Consider the following 15393-nt stretch of genomic DNA (forward strand, 5'->3'; position numbering starts at 1 on the left):
TTATTAGCGATGGTCATAGACCAGAAACCTTCAGCTCTCTGCTGATCTCACATCGGCCAGCTGCCACCTTATTTAGGTTTTTGTGGTGAAATTAGGATGTATTTTCTAGATAAATTACCATTTCAACTTCATGAACCAGCTGTTCCTCATCCATTGAGGTGCTTTCAAAGCAAATGACAGAAATAAATAGAACAGGCTTCTTTTACCTGCTGTTTGTAGGTTTTCCAACGAAAAAGTTATGCACCAAATTCACACACATCACACATGATGAGGGGCCAGTAATTCAAACATAACCCACGTATCTTGGATAGTTGCATTCACCTGACCATTGTGCTCATAGGAGTACAGAAAGAAGTGGTCCGAGCAGTCTAGTTAGGAGGCAGGTTGGGATGGTGGATGGTCACAAAACTCAAGATTTTCTGCCAGGACTTTCAATAGGAAATTGGTGTACAAAACCGTGTGAACGAACGCGGGGCTATTCCCTGGTAGTGCTATATGTCCCTTGCTGGCAGATGTATTTTCAAGATGGTGAAACGTTATGGAACCCCCCAGACAACTTGCCTGCACAATGTCCAAACAAATCTTCTCTCCTCTTTTACGAGAATAAGTCAGATTGTTGGTGGAGGCAATAATACACCAATGATGACATATTTATGAATGCAGACATCAGTTTTTGCCAATAAACAACTGAAAACACTTCACAATGTCCCTTTAAGGACATAACATCATCCGTGGGCTACTAATTTATAGAATATCGTACAAACTGTTGTGTCTGCATTTTCATAGGATATCATATGAACCGTTCTATGATGATAATGTTGAATAGAAACAGGCCATTGGACAAAAGTTCAGCTCTAAACAGTGCACCACATTGTTTTGGGCCAGTTAGGACACCTCTGTCATTGGCTTTGACAGACAGATGAAGCCAACAACATCTTACGTATTACATGTCTGAAAGGGGCTTTAGACTAAAGTTAGCAGAGAGAACCAATCTTAAGTTGTTTACCTGCTTTTGATTCAAAGCTTTTGAGACCAAAGAAGGCCTGCCTCAAAGTGTCACCAATTTCAGGCAATATTCTCAATGTGCTTTGACTGCTGCTACAACCCACCCAATCAGAATTCAGCTTGAAGTGACAGAATACACTGACTGATGCCACACTGTAATCAGCCAAAGACATATACAGTACATATATGTACAGTTCATCCAGGTACCACAAAAAAGCATTGCCTGCTCCATGGCCATAGTTTGTTTTTGTTGTATTTTGCAAAACTCGCAATGACGCAGTTTGGTGAATGTCTCTGCTTATTTCCATTTTTAAAAATGTGTTTTTATTGATGATGATTGATTACAGACATTAGTTGCGCACTCAGCATGCCTCTGCATTAGTGACAGCAGTCATTCTGAATGGTACCATATTTGCACATATGTTCTTATTCTACCTTTAAGTGGGGGTTTGGTGGTGAATCCATGTGGCAAAAGAACAAGGAGACAGTTTAGGTTTTGCATAGACTCACTAATGCTTATCTTGGCCAATTAACAATCTTTACACACATGACCATGACATAAGCAAAGAAAGCCTTGTTTTTAGCCTCACAGTGCTGCTCAGCTTTTCTCTGATGGTGCAGATTAAGTGCATGCTTGTCTGACTTGGTGTCTGTGGTGATACAGATACTCTTCCTTCTGCATATCTCTAAGTGTATCTGTAAATCTCTTTCAGATGTCCTCCTTCTGCTCTGTTGCTCTCTTTCAGCAGTTTCTGTGGTGGCTTTGCATCATTGTGTATATTGACTCTGCTGGCTTCCTCATTTGCTCTCATTGTTGTCTTTTTCTTTCTTGTGCTTTTTTTGTGTTGACAGTGAAGGCGCTTGCAAACAGCCACGCATCAATCAGCATAACTGCAATGCCAACAACACCACAGGGCCTTGACACCTCTGGGCCTCCGTAGATCCATCATGTCTGTCTTTCCATCCATATGTCCACGCTTCCTTCTGCCCTTCCTTCCCTCTGCGCCCCACGGCCACCTCACCGTGTGTGGCTTTTTCATGTGTGTGTTGTAGCTGCCAGAGTCAAAATAGATGGACAGGACAGAGTATGGCGAATATTCCTTCTCCACAAATAGATCTTAGAGCACACTGTTTACACAACAGTTTCAGAGGAGATTAAACTAAAACCAAGTTTAGAACACCAGTAAAAAGTTAAGTCTGCTAACATGAAACATAAGTAATATTAAAAGACGACATGAGGGATTTATTACACGATAGGGAAGAGACAAGTCTAACTTTTTCACCCAGTAATGCATTTTAATATTTTTGGGATACCTTTGTCTTCCATATTGTGAAGGTCAGGATGATAATGGTTTGCTGTGACGATACAGTCCAGTACAGATAATGTGAGCTGCACTGGGTGCAAATTTGCATTTCCTAGTATAGCAAAAGCATGACTCACCCTACCCTGCCTTACTCTGCCTCTGATTGGCTTACCTTAACCATAACCAGTGTTATTCCTATTGACTACACCTAACAAACCCAACCAACAAAGACAACAAGTACTAGCCAATTAGGGGGAAAGTAGGGCAGGTCACTCTTTCGCTATCTACGCATCTGGAAACGCATAGTCACATACTGGAATATGGAAATTCAGCATTAGTGCTCAGGCTGGTCTGTAGATGGCCATACTGACCCTTCAAGTTCATCTTAAAGTGATCCCAGACTTGTGTGGACAAAAGCTCAGCTCAGTACAGCGTATCATTTTGAAATCAGCAATTAATATGAGAATAAAATAAATAAGTGAATACAGAATGTCACAGGGTGCAGTGGTTCAAAAGCTAAAATCAGAGCAGCTAATTCAGTCTCCTGGCTCTCATGAGGAACCTGGCTGCTGTCTTCTGAATTAGCTGTGCAGTGTCATGGCTAGACAATATTAAGAAATTTAGAATTTTGATCACAAGCAGTTTCAGGGGCGATCAGAATTTTCTCATACTTAACTTTCAAATCTAGGAATTTTTTGACATCTAGTTTTTTAGGTCCTTGTATCTGGCACATTACAACTTGGATCTTCAGTCCAATTGCTAGAATAAATGTTGGCATTGTATGTTTCTGCAAACCATAGATATGTTACATTTGCACATTATTATGTAGCAGATTTATTGAAAATGTACATTTCAACAATGCTGTGGTTAACGTGTTGTTAAGTTTAGGCACCAAACACTTTTGGTTATGGTTAGGAAAATATTATGCTTTGGCTTAAATTACGTGATTTTGGGGGGCACAATCCCCACAGAAAATGCAGCAATGTCTCTGTAAAAAACAACCACTTGTCATGCCACTACCATCACTGGAAAAATACAGTGACCGGTCACTAAAAAACACCCTTTTGTAGGCTAAAAAGCCACTGAAAACACAGCAATTCCTCACTAAAACCCAACTGGTTTTATTATTTGTTGGTCTTGCTCAGTGGTCAGCAGTGGTCTGCAGCTTGGCAGGCATCTTGCCTAGGTGTCAAATCAACCCCTCCACCTTGTGATGACAAAGTAGGCTCACTTTAGAAACACTGATATAATATGTATGTGACCTGCAAATGTAACATGTCAATGGTTTTCAGAGAGGTACAATGCGAACATTTTCTTCTGGCAACTGGGCTGTGATCTTGTATTTATGGTTTTGGCTCATTCCTTCTGTCAGTTATGACAGCAAGTTAAATGCTGAGATCTAGGAACATGGCAATAATTTGAAAAAAAAATAAGTCAGACAGGTCAAGAAACATGGGCAAGGAGATGATCATACATGTTGGAAACAAATCACCAGGTTAGTTGGACTTACTTGGAAGAGAGAGAACACTGAAATGATTACTCAAACAGTCATCACAGTTTACGGACCCAATTCCTGCCTCAGATTTTACCCCCTGTACTTATGGTAGACATGTACCTCTCTAAGTGGCTGACCGCTGGTGTTTCTTGACCCATCAGACTTTGTTTTAACAACAGCAGATCTTAGCAATTACCATGCTGACTACAGGGTTTTTGTTACTGATAGAAATGATAGATGAATTATGAAAATAAGACCCAATATACCAGAATTATCCTTTAATGGCATTTGTGGTGTCAGTAGAAAGATAAGACATTATGTCATCAGCATAGTAGTGAAACTGGTGCCACTTTTTTATGTATGCACAGTTAATGAAAAAATAATATAGGTGCAGGAACAGACCCGACCACAGGATACTTGCAAGCAATGAATTACATTTACACCAAAATACCAACCTTGCATGCATATGAAAGCCTCAGACTATACAAGACTGTGTCACACACAAACATACATTTGTATAATAGGTACAATTTTAGCTGTTCCCATGCAGATAGATTGTTGTTCAACCAAGAAAAGTTTATATCATAGAGAAAATAGAACCAATGTGTGAACCACCACATGGAGGGAATAAGTTAAGGCTTTAAAACAACAGCATGTGAAGTTGCTGCAGTATTACAGAGGCTGCGTGTGACGCAATATGTTAAAAATGTGGAGGATGATCAAAAAGAACTAGCTATACAGAATGTCTGATTCATCTTGCCTCCCCTTTACTTACAGTTATACATACATGTGCATAGGCATATATTAAACCAAAAGCCACTAAAGATACATTATAGGTAGTAGTTACAATGGGTATCACAGGTACATACACACATATACACACATACAAACACATATCTGTCTTTTTCCTGAAATGTCCCTCCCCCCCTACCGTCCCCTACCACCAGGAGAGGCGGCTTCCACCTCCAGTGCCAAAAAGGCCACCCAAGGGCCCCCACCACCACCCCCCTCTGGCCAGAGACCGCTCACTGGAGAGCTCAGAGAAACAGCGGCAGGAGGCCAGGAAGCGCCTGATGGCCGCCAAGAGAGCCGCTTCCGTACGGCAAAACTCAGCTACGGAGAGCGCTGACAGCATCGAGATTTACATCCCTGAGGCTCAGACAAGGCTATGAGGACACTACCAGGGATACACACAGGGTTGACATGCAGAATACACACAAACACAGCATACACAAATACAAATGTATGGTTGTCCACACCAAGGTTATAGGGGTGTAACCAAATCTGAATACTGAATTAAGATATGCACAGATCCTGCAGTCTGAACAGATGCGAAAAATGTACATTTGTGCAGTAATATTCTTCTGAGTCATAACACAGATACATCAAACACAACTTGCTGTAATCAGCTGAATTCACTCTTTACAGTGCTGACCATATTGCTGACATTAAAGAAGGCGCTTCTTATAACTTTACCAGATCTTGTCTCGTAATGATCAGATTCACTCTTTTTTTTCAGAATCATATCATCACTTCTGACCAGATTAGTTGTGCAGTGCAGAATTAAGTCTGAGTGATGTACCACAGGTGTTGTATTTACCTCGTAATCACATATTGATGCCCACTGTGTGTGCTAACGGGCTGAGCGAGCTTAGATATATATATGAGGAGTATAAATAGCACTAAAAAATATTTAATACTAAAAATGAAGCAGACTAGAAAATTCCTAGCAGCTTCTGATATAAACCAGATACAGATACAAATACAGATATGTGACACAGATAGGGCAGCTCCCTAAACATCAGGGCTGCTGAAGAAAAAACATCTGAATAGTGTTGAGTTAAAAACAAATGACATTTATAGGCTATATAATAAAAAGTCTAAACTATAAGTGCATGACAAATTAAAATGTCAGTGTCAGCCCCTCCCCAGATATGGACATTGGCTTTGCGTTACATCCCTAGCGACCAATGTACATTTGACTTTCCAAGACACACAAGACCCAATATACTGTACCCTTCAGCATCAGTCAACTGTGTCTCCTAGAAATTACGTCTGTATATTACTAAATTGCATTCATAGTAACAGCCTGGATTATGTTCACAGATAATGTTACTCTTAACTACAGTTATGTACTTTGCTGGTTTTGCAGGGAATTGGTTGGGGTGGATGATGGACATACAAAGTGCAGGACTATGACTCAAGATTTGTGTCCAGAATCCTGTTAGTGGTTAGGTTTAGGCAACAAAAACACTTTAGTTAAGGTTAGGGAAAAATGGTGATTTTTAGTTTAATGTTAATAAAAAGTTAATACAAGTAATAATGATTTAGTCACTATGAATGGATAATGTATTGCATGACTGCCTATTTTGGTGGAAAACAAATAAAATATGTTGTCAGAGAACATTTTGCTGATGCGTTCACTGTCAACACTTCTGCAGCTAGAATTTTGCAATAGAAAATGGAATTTGCTCATAATTATATTTCCCTAAAAAAACATATTCGCTGTTTCAGATTAGTGGTATGTAAACATAATTTGTAGGAGACAGGTCTGCATCAGTTGGCCATGACCTGTAGGAGCTGTCCAAACCTCTAATAAACCAAGATTTTACATGTTGGACCACTGTCTTTGATACATGTGTCTAACTTTTACTGATTGAGACCAGCTGTAACTTTTTATAAAGCCACAGCTACAGTTATGTTGCAATGTTTTTTATAGAAATGTGCAACCCACAATGAGAAAATAATCTGAAATCTGAGCTGAACTAAAATACAAATTATTTCATTTTTTTCTGGGAATTTGAAGGACTTCTTCTCCATCTACTGAGGGGATCATGTCATATGGTCACAAGCTCTAAAACAGCTACTTAATAGACTTTGTGCCGAGATTTCTGTCAGCTACTTAGTTAAAGGTGTACAATGCAGGATTTCCTATGAAACAATGTATAGACCAATACAAAAGTAATCCTTCTCAATCATTACTTATGACCCACTCTTAGTGTGTGGCAGTGTATTTATCTGCAGAGACTCTGCCCTTTGCCCAAATTTTCTTATTTTGCTGTTGTCAAGACTTCTTGGCGGCCTGTTCTCATTCCCAGGTCAATATATATATATTTGCTTTGTCACACCCCCTCAGTGTGTGACGCCGAAACTGAAGGCACCCTTCAGTGTCTCTATGAGATGCATATGAGATGCCTCCAACTAATTTCAATGTAGAAGATGCAAACAATGGACATGCTATAAATCAAGCAAACAACTCTTTGTATAGTGGGTGGAAAGGGTGGTGGAGGGGTACCGTATGCCAATGTTAAAACCCAGTCTCACTCTGAAGTCGTTGAATACCGCCGTTTGGTCAGTGACTTCCAGCATCAGATGTTATTCTGTAACGGGACCCTGTGCAGTCAGGGTGAAATGCGGCCAGGCAACAAAGTAAATGAAAAGGGTGAAACATGAGTGGTGTGGTAGATGGGTCCAGCAACCATCGACTTTCACCAGGGAAGCCAGTGTTCACTTCCCGTATGAATGTAAAGCCAAACCCTGTTCTTAAGTCCTAAACCCAACTGTTACGACCTGCGTTTGTTGTTTAAGGTAAAAAACGTAAATTTGCGGTGTTGTACCAGCATAGTGCATAGGGTTGCAGCAATATACCAGTTTCAAGGTATACAGTGATTTATAAGTTAGGATTATCATACCGTGTGCATTTTCTTATCTATGATGTTGGAAAAGAAATGCAACTGGATGTTGAACCTCCCCTTTATTTTAGTTATTTTCTAAGGGGAGACTTTACAATGCATGTAACACGCATAACTTCACATTGCGTCCCAGAACATCAACAACCAACAGAGTACTTTGCAGGTCATATCTCAACATGGAAAGTCCATGGCGAAACTTCGATATGTGACGAGGTCAGAGTGAGAATGTGTCGGTTTCACCCAGGTAACAGCTGTGTATCACATACAGACACTAGCGGCACATTTGCACCAGATCCACTGACAGAGGATGTGTTGCGGAGAGTTTGGAGACAGGGTTGCAATGTGTTTTGTGGTCTGTGTTTGCATGAAGTAGACTAGTTTCATTTTCATGCAAGTGAGTCCGTCCAGCACAATGCAGATGGTTTGTGAAACTTGAACCAAGCTGTCAAACTAGGCAATGTAGTTCTAAAATTAAACAAGATTCAGAAATGGCATTGCCTATTTCTGAATCTCAGATGTTTCCAGACATACATTTTGGTGGATGTTTAGATGGAATAACAGACCACCATGTTATTTCTATTATTTATTTATTTATGTTATTTATGTTAGTTTGAAAAGGCAAGCAAAAAAAAAAAAAAAAGGACCGCCCAGCTAGCACTGCATTTATCCAATCAAATGCATTCCACAATAGGGTACGTCCTCACTGGAGCTAGTGGAAATTAAGTACAAAGGATGCTTTATGCGTCGGTATGAGACACTGAGGCGGCATGTCAAAGCATCAGTATTTAATGTCCTGGGAATGAGTATGGGTTGTTCCTGGGCAGAGCACACAGGTGAGTTTAGGACTTTATAAAAAGGTAGCAGCAGGTGCCAAACCATAAGCAGCATGCATCCAAGAGAAAGCTATGAAAATTGCAGACACAGCGCAAAAAAAACGCAAATAGAGAGGCGATATGCCAAGCAGAGTGAATGTGGCTGGCTTTCACTTTAGCTGGCGACACTGTTTACAAACAGGACTGGACAATTCCTGCACAGTATACCTTTAATGTTGGAGGAAGACTGTGGCAGAGTGTATTCAGCCTTTCAGGTTTGGTCAGATCATACAGGACATGGTTTGACTTTTGGTAGATGTTGAAGATTTCGTCTGTGGGTCTTGTAATACTACACAAACATGTACAGAGGTGATGGACAGTCCTACACACACACACACACACACACACACACACACACACAGAGTAGTAGTGTGAAAACACTTGGATCACACAACGGTTTACACTCACACAAACTAACACATCAGCACTCACAGGTAATTCTTTCAGGTCTCGTGGCTGTATGAACTGCAGGCTGTTGTAATATAAAAACAGAGTCTCTCTCTTCCATCTGGAGAAGAGGCCGTCATGATCACTGTTGATCTCCACACTCCATCTATTCTTCATTGAAGTTAGGAACTTCATGTAACGATCAACTGGTATTTTCTTCCACTATGGTGAACACTAAAAATGGAGACAATATTTTAATGGAAAATTGGTTATTTTACAAATGTAGATGTACTTCCATAGGTTTGGACATGATTCTTATTGGTTGTGATCATTTTTTACTCAGCAGTCGGCTCACATGGACTACACAGGGCACTGCGAACAGGAGCCACCAGGCAGGTTTTAACCAAGTTTTGTAAAAACAACATATTCAAAGATTTGTTTCAAAACTGTCCGATGGCTGGTGTGGTTGCTCCCTCTGTATTTTAGCAATTCAGCTTTTGATGACCAAAACTACAAATATTAAGTTGTAAATAAACAGTTTTCTTTTAACCCTTGCTTGTGTAATATAGAAAGCCATCAAGTGAATTATGAAGTGCTGATACGATCAAATACACTGTTACTCGGGAAATAATGCCTGATACTGTTGGGAAATGATTTGAGTTTGGTGTTTGTATGATCACCTCTTGTGCATAGGTCACACGTTTTCTCCCTTTTTGGTTTGATCTGCACATCCACTCTTGGATTTGTATTTTACAGGGTACATTTACACTTAAGCAATATTTAGTGAAGATAGAGATAGATTTTGTGGATTGAGCTTTATGGAACTGCTAAAAGATTTACTATTTAACTCAAGACCCTATAATTTATAAGAAGGAGTGAGACTGAATTGAATGTGCAGTGTAGTATTAATGTCATGGCATCTCTCAAGTAGCTACTCTAGTTGGGCAATTAAAAAAAATAACTTAATCTTTCTAATTCTAAGATGTTCAAATTCATTTTTTCTTCATTAGAGTGTTAGATAGTTTGACCGGCCATGTCAAGATTTACACAGGTTGGAGAAGTCTAATTTGAAACTGGTAGCGATGCAGATAAGAGGATCCTCTGGCTGTTTAAAGACAAATACAGAGGCTGTGTTTCTCTTTGTGTAAACAGCCATCAGACAGTTTTGGACACAAAGGGCTATGACTCTAGCCATTAGTAGGAATCCAGTGGTTGACAAATAAGAGCCTCCAGGGAGCCAGAGTTAATTTAAAGCTCCCTGAACAAAATGACAATAGAGGCATTGTTTCAGTACTATAGACTGTCCTAATTAGACATTGCATAAGAATGGCAGTTGAATATAGTCTTCATTCATACAGTAACTTCATTTTGAGCTGTCTCGCTGTCTGCAAGCTGTCACCACAGTTTATGAGCTGGATCGATCCCTTGCTTCTCCACAGCTCTACCCTCTCATACAGATATGGTCACTTCTGGCTCCAAAAATCCAAGATGGCAACAGCCAGAACCCAGTCTCATTCTGTAGTCGTCAAATACTGCAGCTTGGTCACTGATTTCCAAGTCAGACACCAATGAAAGACAGGCAACCTTTTGTGGCGCTTTCATAACCAGAGAGAGGTGTTAGTTAATAACACCATCAGTCGTCATCAGTCAAGGACACTGACCTGCCTGAAAATGAACTTTGTGTTTGTCAGTCTGAAACAGAATGTTCATTTTGATTTGGTTGCACCACTGTGTCATCTTGCAGGCTTTTATACCCGCCCAAAAAATCCTGGACACAGAATTTGTGATAAACAGTCAATCTCCACAGTTCAGTACTATAGTTCCCAATCTATGCACATTTTCAACATGTTTTCTAACATGTATAATGTGTTTAGATGTAAATCTCAGTTTTTTTAAGTATTTTGAAAAGGCACAATGCATGTAACAAGCGTAAAGTGACATGGCGTCCCAGAAAGTCAATAACAGATGCACCCAGGATACATAACGCGTCATATATAGACATTAAAGTCCACTGACCAAGCGACAATATGTGACGAGCTGGGAGTAAGAATGTGCTGAATGCCAAATCCGAGGCTTCGAAATAGTAGTCCAGAAACCAATGGGTGACGTCATGGTGGATATATACATTATTTTTACAGTTTATGCCACAACTACATCCACTGCTCATTATAATTCCCTTCATTTGAAATGAATTTAGTGGACATTATTGCTGTCATAAATGTTAGTGTGACCAGGCTCTCAGATACAAAGAAACAGTGTGTGGGTTAACTTCTCAGTGTGTACTAATGGTTTACTTTAACTGGTTCTTGTGTTCTATTTTACACTATACTCTGAAAGGAAAATAAGTCAAGGGGAATTGTACTATTTTTTCTAGTTACCCAGAGTCTCCGTTTTTCTGTGCATGCTATATGAAAGAACAGGAGCCGCTGCTTAGCTAAAATGCTTGAGATCTACAGAAACAATCAGCACTTCTGTCAAGACAAGGTTGACAGATCATCTTTAAAGATGAGAGATTTATTACTGAAGTGAAGTTGGGTTTTTGCCAGTGAGAAGGTAGTTTTCACGTGTCAAAGTGTCTGTGACTCTGGTTGAGTAGGAAAAATAGTTAACTTCACCCAAACTGTCCATGCATCATTAATTTCCCTGTGCATTAAAATGACAGGAACAGAAATGACAGTGTGGCTGGATGATAAAAATAAGATGTGGAATATTCTTGTCTTGTTTATAGTGACAAACCTAAATGTAACTTTGATTTTGACTTTTAAAGCAGTCCATCCAGGGTGTTGTAATGGCAAAAATGAATGCCTATTGAGTCAAACCCCAGGAATTCTGCAATTTTGTCCAATCACTGCAACTGCCGCAAATATGACTATTTAAAATGGATAAAATCTCATTTCGGTGTAGAACTGCACCCAGTGTGTTGAACTTAGCTTCTCTCTTTCTCTGTTTATCATGAGACCACTGCTGCGCCTGGGACAGAGTCTCACACACACAGTGACAGGGATAACTGTTACCTAACATTAACAGGTTTTATGAGTCAAGCCATTTCAGAGTTGGTGTAAGATTATGAGGACTTTTTATAGCTCATTGTTGGATATTAGCTGCTGCAGCTGTGTTAGTTCGTGCATCAGGCATTTTAGGTTGGCATTTTGCTGCACTCCCTGATTTTGTTTTTATACTGCCAATGCTGAACGAAGACTGAGTGGGCTATCCTGCAAATTTTCAGAATTCCTATTTAAAAAGGGATGGCTTTAGATCCCAAATCCCACAATCCCAAAACCAAGCTGTGAAATCCCAGAGGGACTGTTAAAGGGATGCGTTAAACCAAGCAGAGCAGCTGATATTAAAATACTTTGTGATTAATTTAAAGAATGAAAACATAAATACTTAAAGGTCTAATGTTTAGGATTTAGTGGCATCTAGTGGTGAGGTTGCAGATTGCAACAAACTGAAATTTCTCCCAGGTGCCAAGTATGTAGGAGAACTACATGCTATATACTACATGCTAACATAAAATGCTAATGGTCCTTTCTTGAGCCAGTGATTGGTTTGTCTGTACTGGGCTACTGTAGAAAAAAACATGGCAGACTCTGGAAGAGGACCTTCTGTGTGTAGATATAAAGAGCTCATTCTAAGGTAATTAAAAGATGAAGATTCTTAGATTCAGGTGGTTAGAAACTGATAAAAACATAGTTATGAATATTGCAATCAGTTTCTGCCAATATGTCCTGCCAATAAACTATTAAAAGCAGGTGGTTGGCAATACATCCAGCATCAAAATGCACTTTGACCAACTCAGCCTCACTCCAAAGTCATCGAAAACCAGCACTTGGTCAGTGGTTTTGTATTTTGAAAACAGACGATGCATATAACAGGCAAAAGTGGACACAGCTTCCCAGAACCAATGCACCCAGTGTACCTTGCACATCATCTGTCGACATGGGAAGCCCACTTCTACGGCTCCTGTACATAAATCACACAAAGGAAAAATATAGTACTTACTAATTTAATCAATGTATCAATTTAATCAATGAACTGTAACATATGCCCCTGCTATGTTTTATTGGTATTCTTACATTGTGATTAATCTTAGCTTAGTTTAAATGTTTAGCTTAGTTTAAATTATTTCTTCTTAAAATTCAACTTGTGAAACTACATTGTAGTGCTTTTATTTTCTACTTGGTGGTTCAACAAATAATACAGACCATCACCATGGCCTGCATAACAAGCTTAATATGGTGTAATATCAGAGCTGCAATATCTGTTTTTGTTACTATGAATGAAACAAAATTTCGTATTTTGGATACTCATAATGAAAATTCAGCCATATCATCATTTCTGCTGTTGTCACTTTGAAGGGGCACTCCAGCAACTTTACACATGAAAGTAAGTTTACTCCTCTTTTTGAGCTCTACTAATTAACGTCTTCTGTGTCTCTAGCTTTGGAATATGTCTTAGAAAATCATCCTGATGATGTCACAGTGTCACTGAGGTTATCTCAGCTTGGGCTTAAAGACTTAAAATATATAAGAGAAAGCCTGTACCGAGCTGTAGAGTTTGAAAGCTATGGGTGTTTATCAGTCAGGAAGTGTCTAATAAAGAGAAGCTTTGATATTGCATTATGGAAAGTGCAGGATCCAGTATTTTGGAACTTGGCACACACTAAGGACTAAATGTCATATCTCAGCTTCAATTTTGCACACTTTTTAAAAATCTGTCTCCTCTGAGTCCCCAACTTTATGCAAGTGCACTACTAAGTTGCTGGAGTACCCTCTTCATGCAAAAAAACACAAAACAATACAGTGAAGCTATTATAAAGCACACCAAACTTTGTATTAAGTTTGGACTGCACAGAGACATCTGCGGTGAACACACCAACAGCAGATTAAATTTGGTCATAGAGGTGAATATTTCGCCCGGCTTGCTACAGTTTCTGACCAGAGTTCTAAAGTGCCATGAGAACACATTCCAAATCCATAATTCATATTCCACAGCTGGACCAGACCTGGTCTCAACAGTGACAAAGAAACATCTTTGGGGTCAAGATGACTTTTTTTAGAGCTACTTCATGTTGTTTATTTGTGATAAGGCCATTTATACTATTAGCCTACTACTTATGCCAACATTTATTGTGACAACCTCTTCTATAACTGCCATTCATTTCTCCAGAGCACTAATTTGGGAATCAAAAGTAGAATTCACAGGATTCTACACGCTATTCTAAGATGATGATGATGATGATGATGATGATGATGATGATGTGTTGTTGATGAAAGTATTCAATATTTATTTTCTTCTTTTGTAAAGATTAGTTGTGTGTGTGGGGAGGGGGTGTAATTTTGTACAGGATCTAATTACCTCTGTGTTTAAATGATGATGACAGTGACAATGACAGTGAGCCATATTCAATGTGAAATACCCTTCTTATCAAGAGGAAAGGGCCATACAGATGCTGAAAGAGTTTTTTGTTTTTATTTTACCATTTACTGAATCATTTCTTTAGTGTTCCAGTAGCAAGCTTTCTGTCTGTGTGTTTGGGAGGAACAGAAGGGCAGGAACAACATGACACGAATGTGAACCGGGGGAGCAGGAGAGTGTGCACATTGGGAATCTTTAGTGTATACTAGGCTCTGGAAGTGTCTCAAATAAAAGCCTTGATGACTCTTCAGACATGATGACTAACAGAACAGAGCCACTGGCCGGAGAATGTTCAAACTTTGAGGCTGTGGTGTCAAAAACATGAAAACAAAAAGGTAGAATCTATGGAAGATAAGTGCTGCCAATACTGAAACAAAAATCTTATCACATTTCATGTACATTTTTTTTTGCATGTGATCTATGTCAAAATTAAAATTGCAATTAAAGAAAGTACATATTTGAAAATGCATAATTACTGCTAAAATTTAAAACTTCTTTAAAAAATAATTCAGTCTACTCAAAGATCAAAGATTAATAAAACGATGATAATGAAGATGAAATTGAAAGTCAAAAGAATATTCTTAAACTGAAAGAAACTTTACCAAATCATGTAAATTTTATTGCAAACTAGACTTTATGACAGCCATAGACTTGTACTGTACTTCCTCTCCAAATCAAGAATTGAGGAAAAAAAGAAAAATGAATATGACAACACAAAAAAAAAACCCACAAATCAAGAAAAATCAGAGATATATAAGAAAAGGACCAATGAAGCTGACAATAATCAATATGTTTATTATCATTGAAAATGTACATAGGAAATCCAATTTACGGACTCTTAAGCATTACCATGAACATAGTTTTTTGTGTTTCCTGTATGATGTCATGACTTAATATATAATGAAACCATCTTGTTATTCCTACCATTTCTTCAGTATTTGCATCAAATGTCCATGTGTGACAGCTTGAATGCCAGCATTATACTTGACCATTTTTTTGTCAACAGAAATAAAAATGTTTATTTTGGTAGTAGTCATACATTTTAAAAAATGTGAATGATAAGAATTTTTAAATTTATGGTGAAATTTAGTCATACATAATGCACACAGAAACTGAAAATAAACATCATGATCATCATGATTTATTGTTTCATTTAAATTGGCAGCCCTTCCATATAGGACAACCTTGGATGTAATGCTGCTGAAAACCCAAGTAACCCC

General features: G+C 38.8%; 1 protein-coding gene across 4 annotated transcripts in view; it reads left to right on the plus strand.

The window, feature by feature from the left end:
* LOC125902782 (disks large-associated protein 1-like) overlaps positions 1-14936 on the plus strand; it is a 211755-nt gene extending 196819 nt beyond the window's left edge. For 3 of the 4 annotated variants that reach the window (XM_049599376.1, XM_049599372.1, XM_049599374.1), the window contains exon 16: positions 4752-14936. In XM_049599376.1, the coding sequence (XP_049455333.1) occupies positions 4752-4976 (225 nt within the window). In that variant the 3' untranslated portion in view covers positions 4977-14936. Of the gene's footprint in view, positions 1-1857; positions 2161-4751 lie in introns of those variants that run through there. The other variant, XM_049599373.1, reaches the window with a different exon arrangement.
* Positions 14937-15393: the final 457 nt, after the last annotated feature.

Source organism: Epinephelus fuscoguttatus, linkage group LG15, assembly GCF_011397635.1.
Source record: "Epinephelus fuscoguttatus linkage group LG15, E.fuscoguttatus.final_Chr_v1".
Lineage (NCBI taxonomy): Eukaryota > Metazoa > Chordata > Actinopteri > Perciformes > Serranidae > Epinephelus > Epinephelus fuscoguttatus.